Raw genomic sequence first — 27,995 nt, forward strand, 5'->3', positions numbered from 1 at the left:
TTTTCTTTCTTATCTCCAAAATGCCCCTCTACTTTAGAATTTTTTGACAGAGGACAATCAGAGCCAAGCATAAGGTATTGGGTAACATGTTACTGAGCTATGTAATTTCTTAATGTTTTTTGGGGAAGTGTCAAACTGGCTATAAGCTTTTCCCCATCTGTCTGTACTTGTCTCAGCTCTTTTATTTCAGTGGCTACAACTTCTACTTGATAGGCGTCATTATTATTTATAGCATGCACTGTCTTTCACTAGGTTTAACGTATTATCATGCTGCTTACTGACTTTATCAGCGAAGTGTTCTATGTAGTTACTATTATACAAAAGTGCTTCCTAATGTGTCTTAAGCTTTTAGAGACCTGGGCTATAGAAGATATGATATTTCTGCTATGTCCACAGATATGTCCACCATGACTTGCTTGTTTCCTATGGAAGTAAGGCTTGCACAGTTACAGTGCCCATACTACCTATCTTGCATTCCTGCATTCTCTTCACAGTAACACACTGAATCTCTTGCCAGTTTCAACCAAAATAAAAGCAGCTGAAGTTTTCAAATATAAATTCCTTTGAATTTCACAAGTTGAGCTTGGAGAAGGTAGAACGAATGAAGCTAATTGTCCCATTTAGGGAAAGGATGCATTGGGAGCTCAACACTTCTGTTCAATGTGGCTTAGGTGAGAGTTTGTGGTTAGGTGACATAGGAGGGAGACTGGGAATTTTATTGCAAATGGCATCATCGTAGGATAAATTTAAATACCATTATTTCATTTATCTATGAAGTCTTTTCTATAACTGTATCATAATATCAGAATACAGTAAGTCTCATATGCTAGAGACCTATTGTGCAAAGTGATTTTTAAGCAGAGATGCTAGCATTACTGAAATACTTTCTCTTGACATTTACCTTCCATAGAACAATCCAATATTTAATCCTAGAGTAGCTAGTTATAAACTACGAAATTTTCCAGTAAACTGAAACATATGAATTAATACACACAATGCAACTGAACAAACATTTAAATTCATAGTAAGGCAGGTCACTAAACCCTTGGACAATGATTGTTATACAGGCATCTTCAACAGTCCATCTTACTAACAAATAATACTAGAATAACTAGAGAGAAGTTATTTGCTGTGCCGGCCAAACTTGGTACACTTTTATTGTTCATTAGGTTTCTCTAATAAGCTGATCTTTTGTACTGAAATATGACAATTAAACAGTCTTCTAGCACTTACTAAGGCACTGGAGAAGGAAGTTGAGGCCTTTCTTTTTCCCCAAGCCTTTGGTATGTTGAGCTATAGATTAGTAAATTCGGAGCATATGGGTTTTATCTGACAGAAATGCAAAATGTATTTTCTTTAGCACAAATTGCATTTCCAGAAGAGAAAAATCTGTACTATTTCTTTAAAATCTTTTCAGCCTTACTTATGTCTAACAGAGGCTTTTTTTCTGCTCCACTCTGATGCATTTCCTCACAAACTGAATTATTTCACAGTTCTGTAGCTTATTTATAGACAGGCTAAATTTAAAACCGATGCTGTATTCCAGACTTAATATGACAAGGGCTTTTGTCTTCAGTGAGAACGCAAAATCCTTTGCTTCCTGAAGGTATACAATGCAAAACTTGAGTTTTATCAGGAAGAGAGGAAAGAAAATTGCAATGCAGGAGAACATTGCTGCAAGATCCTCTTTTCTTCTATACTATTCATGTTTTGTGCTTAATTTATTCCAACATGGAATATAACTTGAATTACATGCCCATTTGGTAGCCTGTGATTCTTCCATCTCTGCACAACCTGGGTCTTGAATATAATCATGCAGGAAGAAACTTGAAGATTTCTGTTCAATGTCTCAAAAAAGAATCCAGACTGTAAGAGGAGCAAGTCTCTCAAGTGTCCTTCTGTGTTAACTAAGCCTGTGCAGAACATGTAATTTCTTGTCAAACTGGCAGGTATAAACAACTACATCAGGAATGGGCAAGGGAAAGATTATAACAGGTTTGCGGCAAACCATGACATCTTTGCAGAATACTAATTAATCAATGCACCCTGTAAACTACAGAATAACAGGGGCTGACTTATTTCAGAGTGAAAGAGAAGTTACAGAAACTTTCACCTTCCATTGTCTTGACCTTGGTACATGCCGCTTCCCCGGTTTAGGGAGAGTGGTCACATCACTGTAGACATTTTCACTTTCAAATCATGGCTGCAGCCAACAGTGTCCATAATCATGACCAGAACCTCAGTGACCTCTGCTCTATTTTGTTCATTAATTATCTCTGAAGAGGCTCAAAAGTATTACTTCATAATTTACTCAGATTTTCATACAGCCATGATTTGCTGTTTCTGATTTTTCATCAATTATTATTTACTTAATTATTTTTCTATTTTTTTCCATTCTGTTTCTTGGTTAGGTATCTGAAAACAGAGATTATTTAGTTAACTAGCGTGAAATCTCTTTTCCCTTGCCTAAGACCAACCTTGCCACTAACCGTTGTATCAGTGAAATTCTATCCCATCATCTTACAGAAAACTATAGGTATATTCTATACAAAATGCTAACAATGGCTTATCATACTAGTACTGGGTGGCAAGTAGGAATGAAAAAAACCTGCTGTTTTGTTAACTCCACATTGTGTGTTAATAGTTTTCAGGAAACACAAGTCCTTTATCTATATTTTTCATGTCCGCACACAATTTTGCTAACTAAAAGTGTGCAGTAAGCAAACACTTTTTAAATGAGAGCAAAGTGTTCTTCAGCGTTTAAAATTAAAGTATACATTATGTAACAGAAACTTTTTCCTACTAATATTAGCACGCATGTTAATTTGGTGGCTTTTTGAAAGCTTTAGAGAGTTTTCATTTACTTCTCATTTCAAATCTGTTGAAAAAGATTCTTGTATTTTTACTGTACTGCCATTTGTTGATTGTTTAGATCTGTTTCCTATTCTTTCCAGATCTTAGAATGTAACATAGGTCTGGAAAGAAAAGAGTTTACAACCTTTTCCCTCTGTTTGTGACTAACTCTTCATGTTTTCTTCCATCATTTGATATGGACAATCTATGTAAAGCTTACTGGGGAGGGGGGTCAACAAAACAAAAAACAACAGGGAGAGATACCAGATGAAATTTTGGGTTCACTCAGGGGTTAGGTTTTCACATATTATATTCCTTTTAAACATACATAAGTATACAACACAAGACTTACTTGTTGAACCATGCATGACTAATGCTCTCAGTTTTGTAAGAACTGTTATACATCCTACTAAGGTCTCAAAAGCAGAAAAGCTAAGAGCCTTTAGAACATGCCTTAGTGTAGTTCATCGAAGAAATAAGCTATTTCCCAACTCTCCACCAGCTGTATAACACTTGGCTGGCCTTGGCAGAATCTCTCATTTTTCAGTCATTTAAGCTTTCAATGAAAAACATTTTCTTTGTAGAAAAAAGCTTATGATCTCTGTCGGAATGAACTCTGTTGCTGGCCATCCTTCCAGAAGGCCTTTTTTTTTTTTTTTTAAAGTCAACAGGAGCTAAATAGATGGCTTTGAAAATTGCACTTTCATTTATGTGCCTGTATATGCATCTACACTTACACATTACATGCTCATATATGCAGTGGTAGGCTAAAAAACTGATCCACTGCAATTTCAGTTATCTTGAATCTAGACTTAGTACTCAGATCTCTGAGCTGGATTCGGATAACTACAGATACAGGGAGAAGTAAATATCCCAAGAATTCACAGCTCAAACTTTTCATTGCTTCAGACTGTAATCCCAGCAGGAGCATAAACCTGGGAATCACAGTGGATCCTTCTGCACGTGTAAGACAGACAGCATTTTCCAGCCAGATGGTTTGCTGGACACTGTTGAGTAGCAAATGGGTAAAATAATCAAACGCTAATTATTAAGTGTCTGCGCAGTTTCTTTTAACTGAGTTTTCTCGTACACTACAGCATTAAACTGTTCACCAGTTTTCCTGTTTTCTCATCTATCTTTTCACTAATGTCCTCACTCATCCCAATTCCAGAGCAGTGTCATTGGTCTCAAGTATTTTAACCAATTTTCATGATGTCTATGTTGCAGTATCTCATCACTTAATTGCCAGTGACAGCATTAAAACACCAACTAATTATTTTAATATTACCAAGAAAATCTTCTGTTTAAAAAAAATGGTAATATCTTTATGTAACTGGCAGTTTCTTTTTGTCAATTTTTCCTGTATATGCAGTGTTTTCCAATCCTCACTTCCTTCCTAGCATTTTCAATTAAGGAAGTGGTATGAATTAACTCTTAAATTGTACTGATGGAAAAGATCATAGAAAATTTAATAAAGCTCAAAGCTAAATAATTTTCATTTTTATATGCTGTGTCATCAATAGATAGCTAGTACTCTTTCTTTTTTAACATATTTCAAACACCACCACTGTAACAGCAAATATTCTGTTAAGAAACCCAGAGCACATACTGGAGTGCTGTTTTGTTTCAAGTTATTGTGATGATGATGTATCTGGATCCTCAATATTTCCACTCTCTTCTATTATTGCAAAATGGCATAATTAGATTAGATCATGTATTATTACAAAAGAATTACTTACCCTTATCCATCTTTTCTAAGGATAGAAAGAAGGGGGCTATTAGTTTTTGGAGCTCAGCATGAGTATCTTTAGCTATGTTAACTACAATTGTGCAATTTCTACTATGACGTCTAGTGGCTGCTGTTTATTTTCTGTGGTTTCTTCTACAGACAAGATTTTTGTGGTTTCTTCTGTGCAGAATTAGGATTGCTAATAAGAAGCCACAGGAATTAGATTTCTCAGGGTGAGAGTTCACTATAATTTTGCTAAGCAGCACTACATTTCTGAGTTAGAGTATCAACAGCAAGAAAAATTGTAACAGTAATGCCCTCCTCTCCTGACTGGCAAATGCTCACTCTCTATACATCAGTGAAGTAACTAGTGCATATTTCTCTAGACCTGGGACAAATATATATGCATATGGCACTCCCTTTTCATGACTAGTCACCTGTATATATTTTGATCAATTCTTCTGGCTGGTAATTAGTCAAGAACTATGGCTTTAAACTGCAGTAAGTGCTATCTTTCTGAAGCTGACCGCATAAAATGCGGGTAGTACATACAATCAGTAAGGTGTGTGGCTGTGTAATGCAGTCCCATTTAATAACTCTTGTAATAAATCTAGAAAAGAATATGACAGTATATTTGAAAAAGTATTTAAACCAACAGAAAGTATGCTGAAGTCCTAAAAAAGTATTCAAATAATCATGCAAAAATAGGCACAGATATATCTCTGTAGCAACAGAAACTTACAAGAACAGTAGCAGTAATCTATTTAATAAAGTTAACTAAACAATAAGCTAAACCAACCTTTAAATAAATTCATATTTAAATAAAACTCTGCTTGCAAAAAGAAGTATCTATCCTGATTAAATGATCACCTGAAGTACTCCTCATACTCCCAGTGCATCATCAGCCTTTAACTGAGTAGAATGTCTGCTAGATATTCAATTTTTCCAGATTCTGTGTGCTGCCATCTGAAAAGCATTTCACTCCATTAATAACTGCAACATTGTATAACAAAAATCACACATACAATTTACTGGAACAGACTTAACATTAAATTGCTCCCTCATTCATACAGAATATTTCCTTGCTTCAAGAATTTGAAGTACATTTTTGTTGTATTACAGGGCTGGGAATGAGCACAGTATCCTCAGGAAATAAATGTGGAGGTATATGAGAAGCAAATAGAGAACAGTACAATTACAGTAGGAAAATCAGAACTGACCTGGCTTCCTTCATTAAGTGCTTTTATTTATTAACATTACTAAAGTAACATTAGATAAGAAGAAAATACTAATAACATTTCACTAAAAGATGCAAATAAAACTTAACTTTGTCCTTGCAGCAGGAAAACCAGGAAGTCTTAATAAAGTGCAGTTTATCCATTCCAAAACTGCTTTTTTTCCCATTCAGAAACTATTTTTTTCCATTTTAAAATCTGTATGCCCCCTTGTCTATGAATAGTTTGCCTTGTTGATTTGTAAATTAAATTTGTGATTATGTAATGTATCTGTCTACACTGTGAAGTTTTGAGGTTAATGTCCTCTGAATTGAATTTGATATGAAACACTATCTTCGGTTTAACACAAGCAGCTAAAAACTAGTTCTAAGAAAGTGTCCTAAAAAGAATTCATTTGAAAAGAGAAATATCAAGATCCTCACAGAAATATGAAACAGAATAGAAAGAGAATTATTACTTTTTCTCATTCTATAATGAAATTTCAGTATTTGAAATGACTATATTTACAAGAGCAGAAATCTCTTTAATATTACTAACTTGAGTCTCCACTACTTGCTTATGCAACTTGCCAAAGTAACAGCAGCAATTTACTAATTGAACTCCTTCAAATCCATATTATTTATACCAACTTTACACAAGATTTGCACTATTCCAGCAGACATTTCTTCTATTTGTCTAGAATTTAATGACTTGTGATGATATAAATAGAATGTCATTTAGCCAACCAAATACAAAATTTAGTAATGTAATAGTCCTAATTCTGATTAGTTCAATTCAGAGGTTAATTTTACTCAAGTCAACAGATGAAAAAATTTAGTGAAGGGTCAAACTTGAGCCAGAATAACACTAAGAAATTATTTTTTAAGGTCTGTTTACTCCTTTTGGATTTAAGATGCTCTGCTGGGTTTTTTTAACTGAAAATTTGTTTTGTTTCTCCGCATGTTTTGATTAAGTTGGAGATACCCTTTAAACATCTTTCTTGTACCATGCAAACACCCTAACTTTAACAGAAGTATTAAATTTTACTTCAAAGCTGTCTTTCATTAGCTACTGCAATGTTTAATTGCAGTAATTTCTGATTTTTGAACAAAAAAAGCTGAATTTTGCCTACACACTTCTGATCCAAAGCTCACTAATATCTGCAAGACTTTTATTAGGCCTTTCTGAGTTTTGAAAGTTGGAGAAAGAGATGGCATTACATTATCACAACTTAGTAACTCAGCCATCTCTTCTTGTAAAATAGCAAATAAAACAGCAGACTTATTTTTCTTTAAAATTTTAACTAACCAATAAACCTGGAAAATTCATATATTTTGGAAGAAAATGAACTGCCCACTGGCATGAGGATAAGAGGGGGTTTTTGTTTGTTTGTTTCATTTAGTCTCTCTCACCTATATAGTAAAATAAACGCAGTGGAAATATTTTTAACAACATGATCTTTTAAATTGATTTGCTAGAGGTTATGAAAATTCCTAGTTAAGAAAAAAAATACTAAAAAGTAAAAGTAAGCAAAATTAAACATTACCAAGACCTTAGAAAGAACAAAACTTCCCCAAGCATCATTAGGCAACAAAGTAAACTTTTTCAAGGATTCCATCTTACCTCCAGTGGTCGGTGTCAGAAGCAGTGGAAAAAAAACCCCGAACTCTGGCAAGTTAAATGTAAAAACTTAACAACACAGACAACAACAAAGTTTAAGGATCTCTAAAGTAAAGGCATAAAATATGCATTCATTTCTGAATACCTCAGTAGCAGGTAATCTGAAAGAGAAGCCTGTAGGAGATGAAATTTATAAGAGCAGCAATCGGAAGAAATAAGGACATTGCAAATAGATTTAAGAAAATTTTTGTGCATTCACAGTGCAGGAGAGTAGGGATGTTTCCAAACCATAATCTTTTATTATGTGGAACATATTGGTAGATGTCTCAAGCCATTATGTTGATCACAGAGATTACAGAACAGCATAACAAAATGGACAGTAACAGGTTGCCAAGAATGAATGGTCTGCTTTAAAGGGAAATAACTCATCAAGTCCCTCAAGCCTTTGTCCTAGGTAAAATGGTATTCAACATACTGAAAAAGGAGGTAAATATTGTGATCATACACTTTACTGATCACATTAACCTACCTGTGTAGTAAAAAGATGGTGAGAAGAACTGCATAGGAACTTGGTGATACTGAGTGATGGGGAGACAAAATGGTAGGTGAAGCTTGATACAAAAAACCCCAAAGTGACACATACAAAACAAACCCCCCGACCTAATTATATATAAATTATATATAATATATAACCCTAATTATATAACCCTAATTATATATAAATTTTGGTGGCCCTGAACTAGCTGATACCACTGAGGAAAAAAAATATCTCCAAGTTACAGTATAGAGTTCTAAGAAAATGCATCTCAGTGCTCAACAATGGCCAAGAAAACAAAACAGATGTTGGGATTATATGGAAATATACATATATATTACTATGGAAAATATGGAATAAAACAGAACATACCATTGTTACACAATCTTCTGACCCCCTCATCTCAAAAATGTTATGGAGTATAATTTTTAAAGCTACAGAAATGGGTAGCAAGGACTGAAAAATCTGTGACAACTTCTTAATGAGGAACAACGGAACCAACTAAGGATTTTTCAGCCTAGAAAAAGGGAAGATTAAACAGTGATGTGACAGATGTCTAAAAAACTGCAAGGAATACAGGGAACAGCTGTTCAACTTCTTAAAGTATTTTCATAAAAATATTAACAAGAACCAAACGAAGCTTGAAGATGTCAGGTTCAAAAACAAACAAAAAAAGGTATGGAGTCTGCAACAATACATCTGGATGCTGAATTTATGTGGACTCAAAAACTGTAAGACTTTTCTATCACAGTTACTAATTGTAATAACAACCACCTATAGCTCTGGAAGTCCCTGAGACAGTTTGCTGGAAACTCATGTTCCTCCATCAAAGAAAGGACAATGTCTTAGTTGGATACTTACTTTGTTGTATTTCTTAGTCCCTCTTCAGGGAAAGGAACAGAAGGGTAACCATACACAGAATTTCAAACTCATTTGCTCACACCAATTACTATCACTTCAAAGACTTAACTATGCACTTTACCCTCTACTTCCAACAGTTCTGATTTGTACTTATTCCAATTAGCTGTCCATATCCTCATACACAAGATGCTGTCTTTTTCACTGCCATATTTATTAGAAATATCTACAAATATCACAAAGAAAAGATTACCTCAGTAATGGAAACCAACAAACATTTTCAAACAGCACCTACAAACAGTTAACGCTCTTCTAATACATCTTGTCTACTTATTCCAATATTCAGCAGTAAAAGCAAAGAGAGTGACATTTCAAAAGCTGTAGATACCAGTCCACACCTTGTTTGTTATAGAGCCATACAGGTTTGAGAAGTTCCTGCACCTCAACCCCTTATTATCACCTACTCAGCTAAGATATGCCTACTGAAAACATGGCTTGTTTCTGTGCAAAATAAAATAAGTTGGTATAAAGTATCAATGACAATTAATCCTTTTTCGCTTTACATTAAGCATGTTCTCTACAACTTGATTGTGCTTCTTTTTTAACATCTAAAATAAATTTCACATTTTGTATTCTGAAACAACAGGTAGAATGTAGTATGGTTGTTCTTGCAAATATAATTGATGATGCTGAAAGTTTTCCAGGGAATTTAATGATGCCTGATCCTACCCAATTATTGAATTGTCAGTCATCTTATTTGAATTTCTATCTAAAGGCTTATTTGTAGTATAACTGAGAAACCTATCCTTTTTGTAACTTCATATAAAAAGTTTTCAAGCAGGTGAGTAGATAAATACAAAAAGGCTTTAATCATATAGTCCTTCCTTAAGGAAGCTCAAATGTCATCTTACTAGGTCCAGAGTATTTTAGTTAAACTGAACAGCTGTCAAAGTCTGTAAACACCTACTCACACAAGCTGGACAAATGAAGACAACTTCACGAACATTTCACCACTGTCTTTATTCATTTTTCCATCAGGTAACTAAAACTTTAGTTGGAAAAAAAAAAAAGAAAAAAAAAAGTCAGAGCCTGATACATTCAACACAGATCAACTTCAGTTAAATGAAAACTACTACAGATAGCCTATTATTTTATCCTCCCACCCCATTTGATGGCCCTTCTATTCTAAGACAAGTACCTGCACTCCTGAGATTGTCAATTTAATACAGTATTTGGTAATACTACAGAGACATCCAGCCATGTGTGAATCCCAGTCTGACAAATAAATGGATCTCCAAATGTTATCACATTAGAATCTCTTGAATACCATCACTTCTTACTTCTTTGTGGTCTGGCTCATCATTAATGGTGCAAGTGTGATCCCCTCTCAGCTTTATCTTCCAACTTTTCTGAATAGCACATTCTTCAGTTCCTGTATTCCAGCCACACTTCTTTTCTACCTAGTTTCTGTCTATACTGCAATTAGTTCCAGTTGTATTAATATACTAAAATTGGAACATATCTTTTTGCTATGGGTTATTCTGTCCCAAGACACTTCTTTAACCCATTTTTATATTCTCCTTACTTGATTTCCTTCCTCCTTTCCATCTAGAGGGATTAACATGATGGTCTTTAGCAAACTCCTGTTGTTATTACCTGGTTCAACATGGTAATTAGTATTAATAGCCTGATCCCACAGGGCCACTATTTCAGCTGAGCAAACAGACCTGTTTGAAAAGAGTCCCCTTTCAAGGAATGCAAACAGACTTGTTTGAACAGTGCCCTTTCAAGGAATGCTTCCTTCGAACATCTCAAAATCCTCCTAATAGTATCTACCTTGAGAAGCATGCATTCTTCATTATATTCACAAAGATAAGACTAACTCATTAGAGTTTACCTCAGCCTCAGTTTCTTTAAACGTCTTTCCTACTTAGCTTGGTATAGTCATCTTTAACCTGTTTCACCAGCATTCAAAGTTATCACTTATCCTGATACAAAGAACAGTCAGTGGACTCCATGCCAATAACATAAGGATGTTTTTACCCCAAGTTTACATCCCAGATTCTGGCAAGCTACACATACCTATTTCAAGATCTATTCTCATAAATGGCCTCCCTATTTTTATTAAGGATTCACAATCTTGAAGGTCTTGGATGTTTAGCTGAATCTCTCATCTCTTTCATCCTTTCTTCTGTTTTAGATCATTAAGTCTTTTAAACCTTCTTCCAGCCCTCTGTATGTTATCTCTTTTCCTTCTGGATTTGATTTTCTGGTTATCCCGATCATCCATTCCTCTTGTGCAGTTCGTTTCTTACATTGCTTTTCCATATTTTCTTCCCATGTGTTTCACTTGGCCATTTTTCAAATATCATTGATTGGCTCTTCCATTGCTAAGTCAATTCGGTAACCATAAAGACAGGAAGCAAACTGTTTCCCTGTGTTACCCTGCACAAGCTGAGATTTTTCTCCTTGATTTTGTTTGGTGCATGCCTGCTTTTTCCTCCCCTCTTCCACCATTTCTGTAAACTCTCCCTACACTCTCCTTTAGAGGCACACTGCCTTTAAATTTTCTCCATTATTTCCAATGAGTGATGGTGTATGTAGGAGTACTTTTCCCCACTTACTGTAACACACATTCCATTTCTGTGTCATGCCTCAATGCTCTAACTACCTTGGCAAATATTGAAATCTTCTCTTCTTATTCCCACTATTCAGGAAATAAAAGCAATATTTCTGACCAACTTGTCCATTTCTTCCTCTTTGCTTGCTTTTGTGTCTGGCTGCTTTTTTTGCCTTTTTAAAAAAAAAACAAACACGAACAAAAAAACCCAAACAAAACCAAACCACAAACAAACAAAACCAAAACTTTCTGCCTAGGTAATCTTTCTTCCCTCCCACAGAATCTGCTAAGAGTGCATCACTTGTGATCTATGTCAGGCAGCATTCCCCTCTGACCAAGTTGCATAAAGTAGCATTATATTTTAAATTGTGATTCCTTTCCAGAAATTGATTTCTAAAGGCATGGATCATGTAAATATTACAGTTAAGCCTGAGACACTATAGTCTAACAACCTACTACTGAATCTACTAGTACTTTTTAGAAAAACAATCAAGTTTAAAAATTATTACAGTTTTCCTCTTCTTAGAACAGATGTGGCCTAGCAGGCTGTCCTTTAGATTGAATGCACTGGTTGAACAGAGTAGGGAACAGATAAAAACATGGGATTACTCAATAAAAAATTTTAATATGTCTCTATACTTCTGTATATTTCAGGTTGATTTGTCCAGAATGTCATCGGCTGGTTGTATTAAACTGTGCATAATACTGGCCTGTTGGAAAATTTGAATATGCTTCTTCTTTAAGATAAATGTTCCTAGCAAAGAATAAAAAAATGCAGTTAGTAAATGTTTTCTCATTATACTATAGAAGTAACCTGAGAAACCTAAAGAAGATGTAATGCATAAGCACTCATAAATACTAAAAAAATTCAGAATTATTAGAAATGGAATTTAATATAACTAGATGATATATGTCCAAAATGTATGCCACATCTCAATATAGCAACCTTTTTTTTTTCATCCTAAAATAACCTTCAAAAAAGTCTCACAGTGAAAAACTAAGGTAACACAATTCCAAATTTTTACTTCCATAATAGAAAAAGCATCGGGTACTGGAAATTCTTTTGCAAAATGTATGTATGTATGCATGATGAAAAAAATAAAAAGAAGAAGAAAAAGAATCAAACCTGGAAGAATAGAACACCAAATCACTTGGTTTGATTTTTTTTTTCCTTCACATATTATCTTCCTCCTTTCCCATTAGAGCAGATGCAAGATGTGTCCACCAAGACGCGTCCAGTGGTTAGCTGAAGAATCATCTAGTTTTGTCATACATAATGGAAGAGCTCCATTTGTGCCATTAGTTTAACCCTGAGCTATCAGAAACCAGTAGCCCTACTTATACCCATCCTTTTCTGTTTCAGAAAACTGAGGTAAAAAAGAAACACATACTGCTTTACACCTGTTATAATTTTCTGCATAGTTAATTGTATTTATTCTCTATTTTGCTATTGTCAACAGACAACCATCTGTTGTCAGTGGAACACTTTTAAGAATTCCAGCTACTAATTCATACATGTAAGTCAGTAACAATCATAACCTACTCTTTGAAGATTGCTTAAATAGTACTGAAAAACACACTTGAGCTGAATTGTTGATTTTTTTTTAAAGTATAAACTTGTAACAAGTGTATTTAAAAAGTAACAAACAATACAAGTAAAAATGATCTTTGAAAGCCAAGCCATTGTGTTAATGGCAAAGAGTTTCATTTGAAAAGAAGAAAACTCTTTTGCTACTTACTTTGATTTCTGCTCCTGAGATAACTCTGCATTTACGTTATCTAAAGCTCGGCGGCGTTCCCGATTCTGTCGTTGTTGATGCCGTTCTAAAATCAAGTGAGCTCTTGCAGCCTGTATACTTTGCCTGTCCCATTCAGCATCTCTTTGGCGTTCTTCCTCTTTTAGTCTCTACAGGAGTCAAAACAATTCTTCATTTTCTCTTTGTTCAAAGATGAAACAGTCTATATAAAGTCTCATTGGTAAATTCATCCAAACAAACTTGCTTGCCTTTACTGAACACTAGGGGTAGCATATGAAATAGAGAGAAAAAGTAAGCACTTCCAAACTAGGTAGGAGCCCACACGCTAGGCAGATGTAAGATACTGCAGATGAGAAAGCTGTCCTTTTCCAGGGAGCAAGACAGACTCCTACCTCTCCATAAGGTAAGAAAATTAGGATCTAATTTTAATCAGTAGATTACTATTTGTCTCTGAGATATTAGCTTTCTAAAAACCTAGAGCAGCAAGACAGACTTTTTTTTTTTAAGTTCCTGTTAGCAAGAGTTGTAACTTCTTGAGGTCAGAAGTTAGTATACATCAGTATGGCTTATAATATGGCTAACTCAGTGTGGTAACTGAGCCACCAACACCAGATGTGTAGACACAAACTATTTTTTCCTCTGCCCCTGTTATACTATCAGTTCCTCACTTCTTGTCTAACATCACATTGAACTGATTCAAGAAACCAGGCCTGCAAAAAATCTCACTTTTCTTGGTGGGGCTCATTTTATGCCAGCTTAACTACTTGAATGGGTTCACTTTAGGGTCATAGGAGAGCCAGGAAGATGACAATTCTATCTTCAGCTTTAATAACAGCAGTAGATAAGATATAGTGTAGCACATGGTATTGTAGGGATTAAAAAATAAAACTGAACAGCTATTCATTAGCTGTTATGAATCCAGCCTCTGCACTGAATGAAGTAAGTAGCTTCCTACTTCACAATACCTAGGCCTGTACACTCCTGACTGCCTAGGAAGTGTAGATTTCTTCATTTTGACTGCCTGCTTCCATACACCTTTAGAGCAGCAATTATTAGCAATATTTAGGGTTTTTTATTGAAATTCTACCCCAGAGCATGGCTCATAGCTGTGTGGGATGGTAGAAAGGAAATTCCGTTGCATTCATGAACTTTTAACACTATGAAACATGCATGAGCAGGATCACTGGACCTGCTGTATTTGTTTTGCTCGAGTACCCTTGAGCATGAGAACACTGCTTCGGCCTGCCCTGCTCTCACCCTTAGCTCCTGGCTCTTCTTCCCATATGGAGCAGCCCACTCCTGCTCATCCCCTGCAGACAGCTCATGCCGTCTCAAGTCCTAAACTGCACCATGAAGCCTGGGTCTTGGGCTGTGCAGGACCCTGCTCCTCAGCTAGGACACCATGGACCATGCCCCAGGATCCCCCAGGGCCCTTAGCCCTGGGCTCCACAGCAACCTTCCTCCTAGCCCAACTCCAGGGCTCCAGCCCATTCCTGCTGCTCCATGACACTTCCCAGCTGCTTCAGAGACACTGTTCAGTTTGATTTATTAAAGTTTGGGTAAAATTCAGATCAATGGAAAACACAGTGTTATAATGCAATGTGCAGGGCAAACAATAATATTTTCTTCTGCAGATACTGTCTATAATATTATTACAACCAGGAATACAGAATATGCACGTAAGCTTAAATACCAGCTTCTCCAGAACTTGTTGCTGTTGAGAGTAACGGATTGCCATCAGCTGATCCCGATTCATTCCCTTCCATCGATCTGTAATCACACGATGTCTACCAAAGGAACTGACTGCTTGTTCAGAGTTTTCCGAAAGTAAGTCTCCTTGAAGGAGGCTGGAAATTTCATCCATGTCCTCTTTCGTTTTTTGACACTTTTCCAACTTCTTTCTCTCAGCTAGTTCAGCAGCCTAAATTCAGTGAAAGAAGAGAACTGATAGTTTTTTCAGGAGAAAATATTAACTAAGGGATGCAACAAAGTTAGCACATCACAACAGATTTCTTTCCAACTTGCATACAGTTGTCAACAGCATCACATATGAATACTATGATCATGGTCCTATCGGCTAAGATTGACAATCTAATAGTATACATTTCTTCAATGTTGTCAGATCACATACAGAAAGCAATTTCGGGAATTTTTTTTTTAATAAGAAAAGCAAGAATTAAATAAAAAATAATTTCATATTTATCCACAAGCAAACACCAGTTGATATTTGGAGGCCAGACACAATATGGAAAAAATTTACAATAAAAATGTACAATCGTGAATCACTAGTCTTGATATACATTACAGATTAAAATCTATGTGGAGAGCATGGTTAAACACTCAAAACTGTTAAACAAACAGACAAGGAGATGCCTATGTTAAGCCTGAAGATGCAGCCTTGACTCTGTTCCCTTTGCTGATACAAAATGCAAACTTGAATCACATTATGTGAATGTATCTGTAGTATCAGAAATCATAATATGCATTTCCTATGGAAATCACTGTTCCTAATGTCTACTCTAAGGTCATAGTCTCCTGTTCAGAGGAAATTTTCCCCTTACAAAATTCCAGAAAGCAAATATGATGATTTTACTTCAAAGTAATTATCTTCCAAAGAAGAATTACACTAAATAAACTAATTAAAAGTAGAATGATACCGCTATGCTCATCCATTTCTAATCCTGTCTCATTCTTCTGTAATGCATAAACTAAACCATATGGAACAATGCACAGTGCCAGCTTCCACCTGGACAGAGGATAAGTAATCAAGCTCCTTGCTAGGGCACAAAGAGCACAGGTTGCCAGACATGTCTCCCACATATGTAGCTTTATCCATGTATCTTGACTGCAACAGACCAGTGGATACCCATCTCTCCAGTTTGCCCAGGATTGTCTCATGCTTTGTTCAAAAATCACTGGCTTGAGAATATTCACCTTACAAGTTAACTAGAACAGCTCTGTACTTTTCTTGCCAGTAAGTAGCTCACTGGTTGGCACATACACATTTAGAAAGTGGATGAGGACAAATGAAAAATGAAAGTTTATGCATCAAGAAAGTCACAACAGGTAAAACAGCCTTCTGTGGCATATAAGGTGAAGTGCAAATTAGTAGGCAGAGCAACTAGAAGATATAAACAACTGAGAATGACAAGACTGTCTAGACACATGAGTGGGAACTTGTTCCTTTGCAAACTTTATGGAGAAGAATCCTAACTCAGTAAGCATAGTGATTCATGCCACCAGAGGAGACTGCTAATCTGGGTTTCTCTCTACATTTGTGTTTATGGACTTCGGGTTTGGATGACAGCAGTTCTCCCAAGCGTAAGGCCTGGAGAATGTAAAAAAGCGACCTCTATTTGCTCCAAGCAAACATGGACAACAACCTGTTAGGGATCAGACAGAAGAAGAAACAAATAATACTATCCTAGATTAATAAATTCCATGGCTGAAAACAGCCTCGTGGTTTTCATTAAAATAATAAAATTATGTGATGTGCAAACAAACTAATAAAAGATAAATTAGGGTTTTTTAGAATTATAAATTAGCTAAGCCACAATTCAACTTAGATGGTGCAGAAAACCTCATATTTAAAAACACCACCCATCGAATAGGAACATCCATTCTACTCTAGAGTAAGAAAAGAAGTGTCTACTTTTAGACAAATGGAAAAACTCAAGCAAATCAAATTTCAAGTGGCAAGACATCAACTTCAGGTCTAGTAATTACCAGTTCTGCCATCAGAACATGGAATAGTATGTTGGAAACTAAAGGCCACTTTTTCGTCTCACTTAAGTCAGTGAGTACAATTTTTACCAGCAGTTTAAAGCAATTTTTTTAATCCATAATGTGTTCCCTGAAGTTTGGGGTTTTTTCCTCTGGAAGAGTCAATAACAACTTGAAAGGAACTATGACATTGCACTTTCTAAGAAAACATAAAACCTAAAGATTTTCAATCATCTGATATTTTTGGAACACTGAACCAGAATATCTTTGTATGTACTTTTAGCTTATTAATACTATGAATTGAGCAATTATTTTTAGTTCTGAAAATGCTCTAGAGTAAATCACATTTAACAGAAAGTCATTTCGGATGGAACTCACATACTTACTGGCCTATGACAGAATTACTGAAGCTTAAAATGCGTAATTTTTATTTAGATCACCCTATTAATGTCATTCTACTGTGATCTAGCAACAGATCCAAAAAAGGCACTTAGACCTTGTAACCCTAACCTTCCTAGTAAGAGGGAGAGCCTAAAATTTCCGAGCTGCCTGGGAATCTTACTGGAGGAAACTCCCAGCTCTATGCATAGGCATGCATGTACCACTACTATGCAATGATTAATGACACTGCAGAAGAAAGATTTTAAACTCAGGAAATGCATCAGATTTAACCTATCAAGTCAAATCCCTAATAAAACATAATTCATTGGAGTAGCATGGAAAAGAAAACAGATGCACAAATACATGCTCCTTTATTTTGATTTGTGATCCAATGTTATTTCTCTTCCCTACTACTAAATGCTTCCTTTTGCTCTTGATTCAAGTCATAAAGCAAAAGAAGAAACACACATAGAAGCATTATGAGGCCAGGACTTCACATGCTTAGAATAACACCAAGTTTTGAGTGTGTGAGGAACTAACTGCTGCCAATACAGGAATAAAGGAATGCACACCTTCTGAAGTCCTTATCACGAAGTCACAAAGCTCACAGATTACAAAAGTGACCTATCCAGGGTCTTCGGCACTTGTGAAAGAAGTATTATTAATCTGTAGAGTAAATACAATTCCTTTGTCTGTATTCTACAGATACTTCTCTCGTAGTAGATAATTGCACATCCAGCACATTGAAGCTAGAAACTTCTGCTTAGCAAGGTCTGTCAAAAATCAGTATGTGCACTATGTTTCCTCATGCATGAAAATGTGGTAAAATGTTGAAATATTGATGATTCTAGACATTGAATATCAAGAATAGGAAGTAAGTGATAAAAGATGTTTGCGCAGCACACTTTGAAAAATGATAAAAAGTTACCATTCTTTTTCTACATTTAGGCACACAAATGTTTCATTTCAGGTGAAAAAAAAGCCTCTGCAGTTAATGCAAATACATTATTTACTCAAAGCTTGGAAAGCTATTTCTCTGAAGTGCCTGCTAGCTCTGAATGTGTTAGTAATGGCATAGTGTAGAATGAATCAGGAACCAGAATAATGCCATGAAATGTCCATGATGTGGTATGCCCAGGAATAAATTCTAACTACGTAAGGTCTGTAAGATTGTTAACAAGTCTATAAATATGAGCTCATTAAATTAGAGATCCTCTGTAATCACATCCTCACATGTTCTTAGCATTACCTACAAAATGTCTTGGAGAGGATTCAAGTCCTGTGCTATATAAAGCAAGATGACTCTTTCTTTCTGATTTCAAGAACATAATCAGTATATCTATCACTGTACTGCTAAATTGGGCATTCCCAAGTGTTATTATCCTTAGTGAGAAACCTCTTTCTGCAACAGTGAGATTCTGCTATGGAATAACAATCCCATCAAAAGAAATGAAAAACACATATTCTAGTCAGGACTCCAGGTAGCCTTCATTTCTGTTACCTGGCTTCCCAACTTAAAATGACTACTACTTATGAATGAATGATTTCAGCAGGAATAACTGACAGTTTAAGTGAGTAGAAGTCTTCTCTTATACCAAGGACAAAAGCAATATTGTTGTTCCTGGTTAACACATACTTAGGTGAGAGAAAATCTGAGAGGAAGGATAGCATTGATTTTCTAGACACTACACACGCTTAGAAAGTTTACAGTACAGGATCCGTCACCACTGGGAAATATGGTATCAAACATATCATCAATTCTTTGTCCTGCTAATTAATTCCAGAAGAACAGAAAGAACCATTAGTGATAAGCTTGTCAGCAATAAAGTCATTGGCAATGGTATTATGGTAAGTGGAGGAAGCTGAACCACTGTCACAGGGGGCAGCAACATCAAATCTTGTCATGAAGCAGGCTGTGAAGTACTGAGATACCCTACCTTCAGTCATCTGCTGGGATTCTTTACTAATTGACTAGCAGACTGACCAAAACATGTTTTGCCTGGAGTATATGACTTGCTGGGTTTTCTGTTGTTTTTTTTTTGTTCAGGTTTGCGGTTGGGGTTTTTTTGTTGGGGTTTTTTTTTTTTTTCCCCTAAAGATACTGGCAACCGTAAGGACTACAGAAGATGGCCACAAAGACAGTGATTGAGCCAAAGCCAAGTTCTAGGAAATTTCTTCTTCTCAGAAGATGCATTCCCATATTATCTAAATGCCTTAGAAAGGGTGGGTTTGCTTTCTCCCTTCCTTTACTGCCACCTGTGCATTCACTCCTCCCAGCTGGATCTGGCAGTCACTCATTCTAGACCAGAGTTCATTTTCATTTGGGTTTGAGAAATGATCCAACACATCCTGAAGCTTCATGACCATTAGATCGACTGCAAGAGACACAGCAGAAAAAAATGAATGAAACTTAGGGAACAGGAAAAAGGAGTTCCTCTTTTGGCAGCCACCAACAGGTAAAGCAGATGTGTGTAGAGCAAAAACGCAGTGTGAAACTGCACCCTCAAGAGGTTAAGATCTTCAAACCAGCTACTCAGAATGCTGAAACCGCTGGAGACTCCTGTTCAATACATTTGAGGTCAGACATAGAGATTTCTTCTGTGAAGTTCATTCTCAGGCTGGATGCCCTATTTTTCCTCTCTTGGGAAAAAGGTGTATAAAAAATCCCTCTGTAACGTAACTTTCTCTTAAAGATGTCACTGAAAGGCCTGGCAACCTGAAATCTCTGGCTTGCATGTTTAATAAAGAAAAACAGCAACTGTACCAGGGACATCATTTCATCAACAATATCATGTCAGGGAAAAAGAAGAGCTTTTCTCAGCCATTCAGCAAATAAAAGGAAAAACTGAAAACAGTATCACAGATGAAAAAAAAGTAAACTACCACAGAAAGAAAAAGAGCTCAAAGCTGTCACTCAATCTATACAACATAGCAAGGGACAACAAGAACTAAGAGGACCCCAACCTCCATTATCATGCCCTTATGTTAGAAAAAACAAAGAGCAAGACTTTTTAATATATTTAATATGCATACCAGTCAAGCAGAATTTTTACGTGGAATCAATTGGTATGACAACAATCATTTGGAATACTACTGCTACCCTAAGTGCACCAGCTACTTAGGGTACTTTTGTGGCTATTAATGTAAAATACTGTTCAGTAGCCATGACTTCAAGCAGCATAAGCCTTTTCAATTACCTTGGGCTATCTATAAACAAAATTATATGCCAAATGTGCCCTGAAAGTCTCAAGCAACACTGACACAAAGACTGGCACGTTTATATACTTAAACCAAAGATACCATACTTGATGTAGATAAATTTAATGTGGCTTATTTTGATGTCACTAAATAAATATAAAGCTAAGTCACACTAAATATAGTTTAACCAAACTAATAGCCCTTTGAGCTGTATGTATAAGCTGAACGGGAAAAAAAAATATCTGTGCAGCAAGGTAAAGAACTGGAGCATGACAGATAATGGTACTAAGACAGATAGAGAAAGGTTCATGTCATGTTTCAATAGGTTCCAAAGCACACTTGGTAAACAACCAAGAGACATGTACACAAATACCAAGGAAGCAGCCAAAGTGCCAAAAACAGCGGTTATGGGGAATTAATGTAAGCAATAAAGACAAAAGGCTACTGGTAGTGATGTTTCCACACAAGCAAAAAGAAAAGCAGGCAGACACAGCTAAGATTATCCAATGACTGATATAAAATGAGAAGAAAGCATGGGAGGCTTTTGCTGTACCCCAGTTTACATACTAAAAGTCCTGAGAGACTGGGGAGTTGTTGCTGCTCACTAGTCAGCAAGCTGAGAACCAGGTGGGAGAATTTTCAGAGAGGGTAACTAGATAGAGGATAGCTAGATCCTTGGAGAGGACAAAGTGAATAAATTCTGTCTTCCAATTACTGAAACAACCTTGGAAGTTAGCTGCTAAGAAACCTCTGTGAAACCATCATTACTCATTGTACTTTTGCGCATCTTATATTCTTTTTGTGTCACCACTTCTTTTAAAAACAAACCAACCAACCCAATATTAATTTACCTGGGTTCTATTGAAATCTTTAGTAGCTGCACAAACTGCACGCCTGCTTTCTTCTTCCTTTTGTTGTTGCTCCATAGTCTTTTGGTCAAGTTCAATCCTATTCTTGTCATAAAGATCATCTAAATTAGATTAAAATGAAATTTAGTCAATATTCACGGGATGTGATGTGCCATGAGTAAGCTACTATAAGACACACACACACAGAGAGAGAGAGAGATGGACAGACAGAGGAGCTATAGATACAGTAAGCTAAATTACATAACTATATCCAAATCCTACCACCGAAGCTTTCCATTTTGGAATTTCAAGTAACTCATGAAATCAGTTTATTATGTAAACCCATCTTGTCTTAACAGTTAGACAAAGTTAAAATGAAAAAGTATGTTAAATACTGCAGAAAAAAATGTTTCATGACAAGCTAGAAAAGAAAAATCAGTATTATTTTGTCTGCTCTAGAACAGTAAGGATTGTCCAATTTTGTCTAATGAAGTAAACATACCATGTAGTAAGCAAAACAGATGTTTTTTCAGAATGCTCTGGTACTTCATTTGAGGCGTAAAACAGAAATGAAACCTAGGTAATATTATACTCATCACATGTTATTAAACATAGATTTCTTAAGCAAGATATTGAATACATTAGAGCTTTTAAATTAAAAACTGCTGCAGTATTTCTAAAAGTTAAATATTGAATATATTAAAATACTGCTATGTCAAACTGGCTATACCATATTTTTGTCAGATACATCAGAATTTCAGAAAAAGCAGATTAAAACCTTATTATCTTCTTTTGTTACCTGCAAATTTTTGATCAGCTAATGCATTCTTCCAGTCTCTCTGTTGCTGAAGAGACCACTCTCTTAACTGCTCCTTTTGAAATTTCATCCTCTGATGATAGTTTAAGTCTTCACCCATAAACTTTTGCAAGCCAGATATAGTACATCGAGGATCATTGTCTGAAAGTCGAGCAGGTCTATCCTTCTTTAGGGCTTGGGGATCAGACAGGTCAAATTCACGCCTTGTTTCTGGCTTCTGAAAATTCTTCTGAAAATCACTGATAGCCTTATTTACGTTTCTGATATAATTTTTCTGTCGTTCTTCTAACATACACATGATCTTGTCATTTTGCTTCATTTCATTAGCTAGAGAAAAATGAACACAGTGAAAATACAACTCTTAGAAGTGCACGTGTCATGGAAGTGCACATGTAAGATGGAAAATAGTTTTGAAGAGGAATAAATAGAATATAAGTCTTCAAATGCTTACACCTTAGGAAAGACTATTTGACCTGTGAGTACCAGCCCAGCAAACACTCTCATGTTAGTAATATTTACTTATAAAACACTTTCAGTTTTTTAGGTATCAATCCTCTTATTAATGTTACAATGATATATGCATGTGAAACAAAGACAATGATAAATACTTCTCGAACTATGGGGTTTCATTTGATTAAAACATGCAGTAATGCATGAAATGCACTGTATACTAATTCTTCCCATTTACTCTTAGTTTACAGTTACAACTGAAATACATTGAGTTGCTTATTAAGAAACAAACAAAAATTGGGCTCCCAATGAAAGGAATATAGATAGTTGTTTCATAGTTCCAATGATTTTTCTAACCATAGCACTAAAATAATTGGCTGGCACTAACAGTTTTTGAAAAGCTTAATATCTCTTGCTCATTTAATCAAAATGCTATAATTGATTTAGTTGTAAAGAAAAACAAACAAACAACAAAAAAAACCCACCCAAAACTAGCCATTTTAGCCATTTAAATATAATTCACAAGGACAGATCATTTCCTCTGTTGCCAGGCTACACATAGGTTCTGGCAGTTTCCTAGGAGTCGAAGTCTGACAGGTATTCTGCCAGGAAAATCACAAGCAGCCGTAGAAGCACAGCATGAAAGTTGGCAGCTCATTCTAGCTCTTCTTGAAACCCACAGAGAGCTCAGTCTGTGGAACCTTTTCACATGATACCACAGGAAAGCATTCCAAACACAGAGGGCCACAAAGGGTTTTGAGGTCAGAGGACACGGATGAAATATTTGTGTGGCTACGTGTTCTGATTCAGCAATGGCTCCAAGTTACAACCCTGCTGCACATGATTCATGCTTCTAGCAATAATAATCTGTAGAGGATTCTGGTAGAATCTATATATTCTATTCAAGAATGGCCAGACAGAACACGGGCTTACTCTACAAGAAAACAATCAAAAAAATTTGCCACCACTATTCTGAAAAGAACAGTATTAAGTAATTAAGTTTTTTTAAAATGCTCTCGTATCTTCAGGTCTCCAACCAATGCTATTTGTCAACATTTATTAAAAGAAAACACTGAAAATTCCAGCCTATTAGGAAATGCATACCAGTTTAATCATGTCAATATAAATCTTAAGATACTGAGGAAAACACATACTGTACCAATGCAAATGTATGAACATAAATAGGACTACACATTATAGTATTCAGTTTGTATGTCTGAATTTAGAGAAAAGCCTACAATTGTGCTTATATATACCTATCTTGATTGATAGATTTATATAGATAGAGCTATATAGCAAGATTCGAGGAGGTAGGCTCGGTTTGGAAACAAAAACGGCAGTTTCAAACACATGAAGGGAAAAAGAAAGGAGGAAACAGATGGTAAATTACATTTAACTCTTCACAGAAATATCATAGTATCTATGAATATACCAAGTTCTTCATTTCGTGCTTTTTCAGCTGCTTCTTGAATTTTCCTATCCTTGACCTGGGTATCCAATGCATCTTTATCAACCTATTAAAATGAAAAAAAGCAGCTCTTTAAGAGATACTATGTCTGAACAATTAAAACCAGGCATTGTTAAGCTACATTGATTCACAGTTGCATGAGATAGATATAAAACCACTACCAACAGAGTATATACACATCACTATTTAACGTGGGTAACATAAAAAGCAAATCCAGAAACAGCAATTTTCTTGTTTGTTTGCTTTGTTTTAATAATGATAGGTATATTCTTGCACCAAATCAGAACAAAACACCACATTCACATGATATATAGAGCTAGAAATATAAACGTTTTAAGCTGCATTACACAGAATATGTTTTCTCCATTATAGCCAGCATTTTTAGGTTTTGTTGTTATTCTGCTTTCATTTATAAAGCAGGTAAGTATTCTGACAGTCAAGATGACAGGAAGTTGTAATAGTTCAGATTTGAAAAAAATGGAGATGATTCATTAAAAGTACATTGAAGAAATAATGTGAATGGAAAGAAGTTTTCTAGTCTTATCCAATAGAGTGGGATTCATGTAGTTGCCAAAATGCAATATTGGGTGCTATTTGAGATACATGCAAACATCTACAATGACCTGTCAGATACGGTACAGAATATTCACATCCCTGGATAGTGGGTACCTGAGCAAAGCATAATACCCTAAGGCACATCATCAAATGGTAGCAGCCACCTACATTGTAGGCAAAAGAATCAGGTCCCATATTTGTTGACAGAAGGTGGCAAATTAATAGGCAGACACCTGGATTTTTTTTCCCTCTTTTATTTTTATTTTTTTTTACTGGTCAAGTCACTTAATGTCTTTAAAAGATTTGTCAAACAACAGTGACAATTCTTCAAGAATCTAGTAAAGTGTTTTGATAGTCTTTGCCTAAAAACTATTCAGATCAAGACAGAAAGACCTGAACAGATCATGGCTGACAATACACATTGTTAATGCTATGAAGGACTACTGGTTATACCAATCAGGCAAAGAGGTAAATCTGTAAGCAAGAGTGAAATCCTAAAGAATTCTACAGGGTATCACTGTCCAAAAACAATGGTGTCATGGGCATTAAATATCAGCTCATTTAGAGGTCTCATTTGGGAAACCAACCTTTCAATATAACTATAGGAAACACTGTTAAGACAAATTCAATACGACTTCATTAGTAGTTTCTGGCAATAATACAGGTAAGTCAATGCATCAACTTGCGTGTGCAAATTCAGTTATGCTATCAGCTCTCTCCCATTTGAACAGCTTTCATTTGACAAGAATACATCCCTGAAACAACCATTCCTAGTCACATAAAGCTACAGGTTTAAGTGTTAAAATAACAAATCCCTCACTATGAACAGTTTGAAGCAGCTAATTTCTGACCTACTTGTATTTATGTATAATAGTTCATATATAAATGGAAAGTAATTTTTCATTTTGACTACTCATCTGAACTTTTTTGGGAAATCAGTGATTTACTGAGGATAAATTCTTAAATCTCTACATGAAGAGAGCGGTACCTTACTTTTGCATTACTCAGATGAGGAAACAGATACAGAAGTCAAAATAATAGTAAAACTAGTAATAATCAAGAAAAAAATTTAAAATCTTGGTTCCCATTCTGCTTTCCAGTCAGTATATTATCTCCATGTTTTTAAGCTACTCAATCCTTGCTGAAAGGTTTGTGGTATCTAAGTCAAATACTGCCTTGATTTTTTAATTGTGTCAGAGACAGCCGCTCAGCTAAACTGGTGAGAGACAGAGAAAGCAAAGAATGTAAAACCACATCGGAAATACTGATACAGTATATCTCTGTATAGATTTGTGGACTTTTCATGCTTTGGACTTGGCCTAACTTCAAAGCACAAGAACAGCCCCTTCTGTCAGCAGTCATTGTTCAGCCAATGAGCAAGGTACATTGAATGATATTAATCAAAATATTTACAGAATTATTCCAATGGGCTCTCCTTCATTTTAGATGTCTGTCTCATGTAAATGGATCTATCAAAACCGGTCTGATAAGTTAGTTCTGCAAAAGTATTTGGGAAAAACCTTCAGATGGTGTACTTCAGTACTGCTCAATAAAGTACACCAAGATATGCTATTTCATTCTCAGCTATTTCATTAGCTGAGAATTTATGGTTTACATTTCATTTTTAAGGCCCTAGAAAAGCCATCTTCCAGAGAAATTATGTGTTTCCTGATGAAGAAATTTGGACTATCTTACTATACCCATCCCACATCTGTTAAAAAAAGGTTATTAGCTCCTTCCACTTAAGTATATTGTTGGCTTCCATATGTGTCAGGATGCTGTATCAGGTGGACAACCTATCCTGTTTGTTAAGTGGGAACTGCTACTTTGCTCTGCAGCTAGGATGACTCTTGCATAAGAGTGACAAGAATAAATCCAAGGTGCTGTCAGAGACAAGATGGATATCCTTCCACTGACTCGAGGCACGTTTCTATACCCGAGACAAGATGGATCAAATTGACATCTGTTGCAATTCTACCAGTCTAATGAAGTCAACAGATTGGACTTCTTTTCACCAATTCTAAATTTGGTTCTATGTAAGTTAATGCTACAGCACTTACACATGATATAAGCATCAGCACAGAGCACTCAAAATACTTTACAAGCAAAATTTAAACTTCCTTGACCTCCTAGCACTCCTCCCTCCATGCACACACACAGAATCTTAATATGGGCCTTTGGACACATTACAGGAAGATTAAATGAACCATTGCATCCAAAATTTAAATAGGTGTCAAATACAGCATAATTTCCTGACATTCAGGGTGCAAACTGCATAGATGACTCTAGAGAAAACCCACCAGAATGAAGCTATCATCCCCACAGATCTTCACAGACTGAAGGGCATTCACATTCTGACACCCACTCCAAGAAAAATCAGACACATCAATTAATTCCATATACCTAAACGTGGCCTGATTGATCTTATTTTGCCTGACGCAAAATAGGCACCAATTGCAGGATCCCCTTTAACAATAAATCTCTCACAGCACCGATTCTAGCTTCTAGCGGGAATCAAGCAGATGAGGGAAGTACCAGCAGAGCAGCAAGGTAAAAACACTTATTTGTTTATGCCACTTTGCCTGAGCTGAGTTGGCAAGTTTCTGGCTTACCCCCCCAGTAAAGCATCCTACATCAAGTTAACTCCTACACAGATGCTGAAACACAGGGCTTGATCTTTCTGTCAAGGAAAGATGAAATCCTGCCCTTGAATGCCTCAGCAGTGAGACACCAGTCCTCCTCAGACTCTCTCACACCCCACACGCACCCCCAGCGACCACTGCCAAAAGTAACCGTTGACGGTGCCTACAGAGCATCAACTCGCTTTCCCCAGCAACTTTTTAAAAGCGCCTCAGCCCTCTAAAACACGCGACGGGGCGTTTTCTCCCCGTTTCCCTCCCCAACCTGGAACCACCCGTGCTGGCAGGCGCTGAGGGGGCGCGCGCCGCCGGCAGCCGTTGAGGCAGCCGCTTCCCGCCCTCCCTCGCCGGCATGGCCGCCCCCTCCTCTGGCCTGCCCTAGGGTTCACCCTCGCTTTAGACCGGTCTCCTCAGAACACATCGGAGCGGAGGGCGGGGGGGGGGGGAGGCGGGATCACATCACCCCTCTCCGCTTCGCCCTCACCCCTATGGTCCGGACTCGCGCGTTGAAGATGCGGCTCTGCCGCTGCAGCTCCCTCTGCCGCCGCCGCTCCAAGGCGGCAGCCTCCTGCAGGTCTCGCTGCAGCCCCAACCAGCTCATGGCGCCCAGAGGGGCGACCGGCCGCCGGGGCTGAGCGGGCGACGGCCGGGAAGAGCTGCCCGCCAGGAGAACAACACACCGGGTCGCGATGGGAACGGGAGCCCCGCCCCCTCCGCCGCTTGCCCCGCC

At 36.6% G+C, this 27,995-nt stretch overlaps 1 protein-coding gene across 4 annotated transcripts; it reads right to left on the minus strand.

Annotated features, from left to right (window-relative positions):
- Positions 1-9,810: 9,810 nt before the first annotated feature.
- Positions 9,811-27,956, minus strand: RIBC2 (RIB43A domain with coiled-coils 2). Of its 4 annotated transcripts, none has more exons than XM_069806913.1 (7): positions 27,750-27,956; positions 24,036-24,117; positions 22,136-22,480; positions 21,340-21,458; positions 14,880-15,107; positions 13,169-13,335; positions 9,811-12,183 (listed from the first exon to the last, which is right to left on the minus strand). In XM_069806913.1, exons 1-7 carry the CDS (start codon positions 27,864-27,866, stop codon positions 12,102-12,104), a joined length of 1,140 nt encoding a protein of 379 aa, XP_069663014.1. In that variant the 5' UTR covers positions 27,867-27,956; the 3' UTR covers positions 9,811-12,101. The 4 variants fall into 4 exon arrangements, with proteins under 4 accessions (XP_069663014.1, XP_069663015.1, XP_069663016.1 ...); XM_069806914.1 differs by lacking the exon at positions 27,750-27,956 and adding an exon at positions 26,927-27,525; XM_069806915.1 differs by lacking the exon at positions 27,750-27,956 and having other exon boundaries at positions 23,994-24,118.
- Between the last annotated feature and the right edge of the window lie 39 nt (positions 27,957-27,995).

Source organism: Haliaeetus albicilla, chromosome 19 (assembly GCF_947461875.1).
Source record: "Haliaeetus albicilla chromosome 19, bHalAlb1.1, whole genome shotgun sequence".
NCBI classification, from domain to species: domain Eukaryota; kingdom Metazoa; phylum Chordata; class Aves; order Accipitriformes; family Accipitridae; genus Haliaeetus; species Haliaeetus albicilla.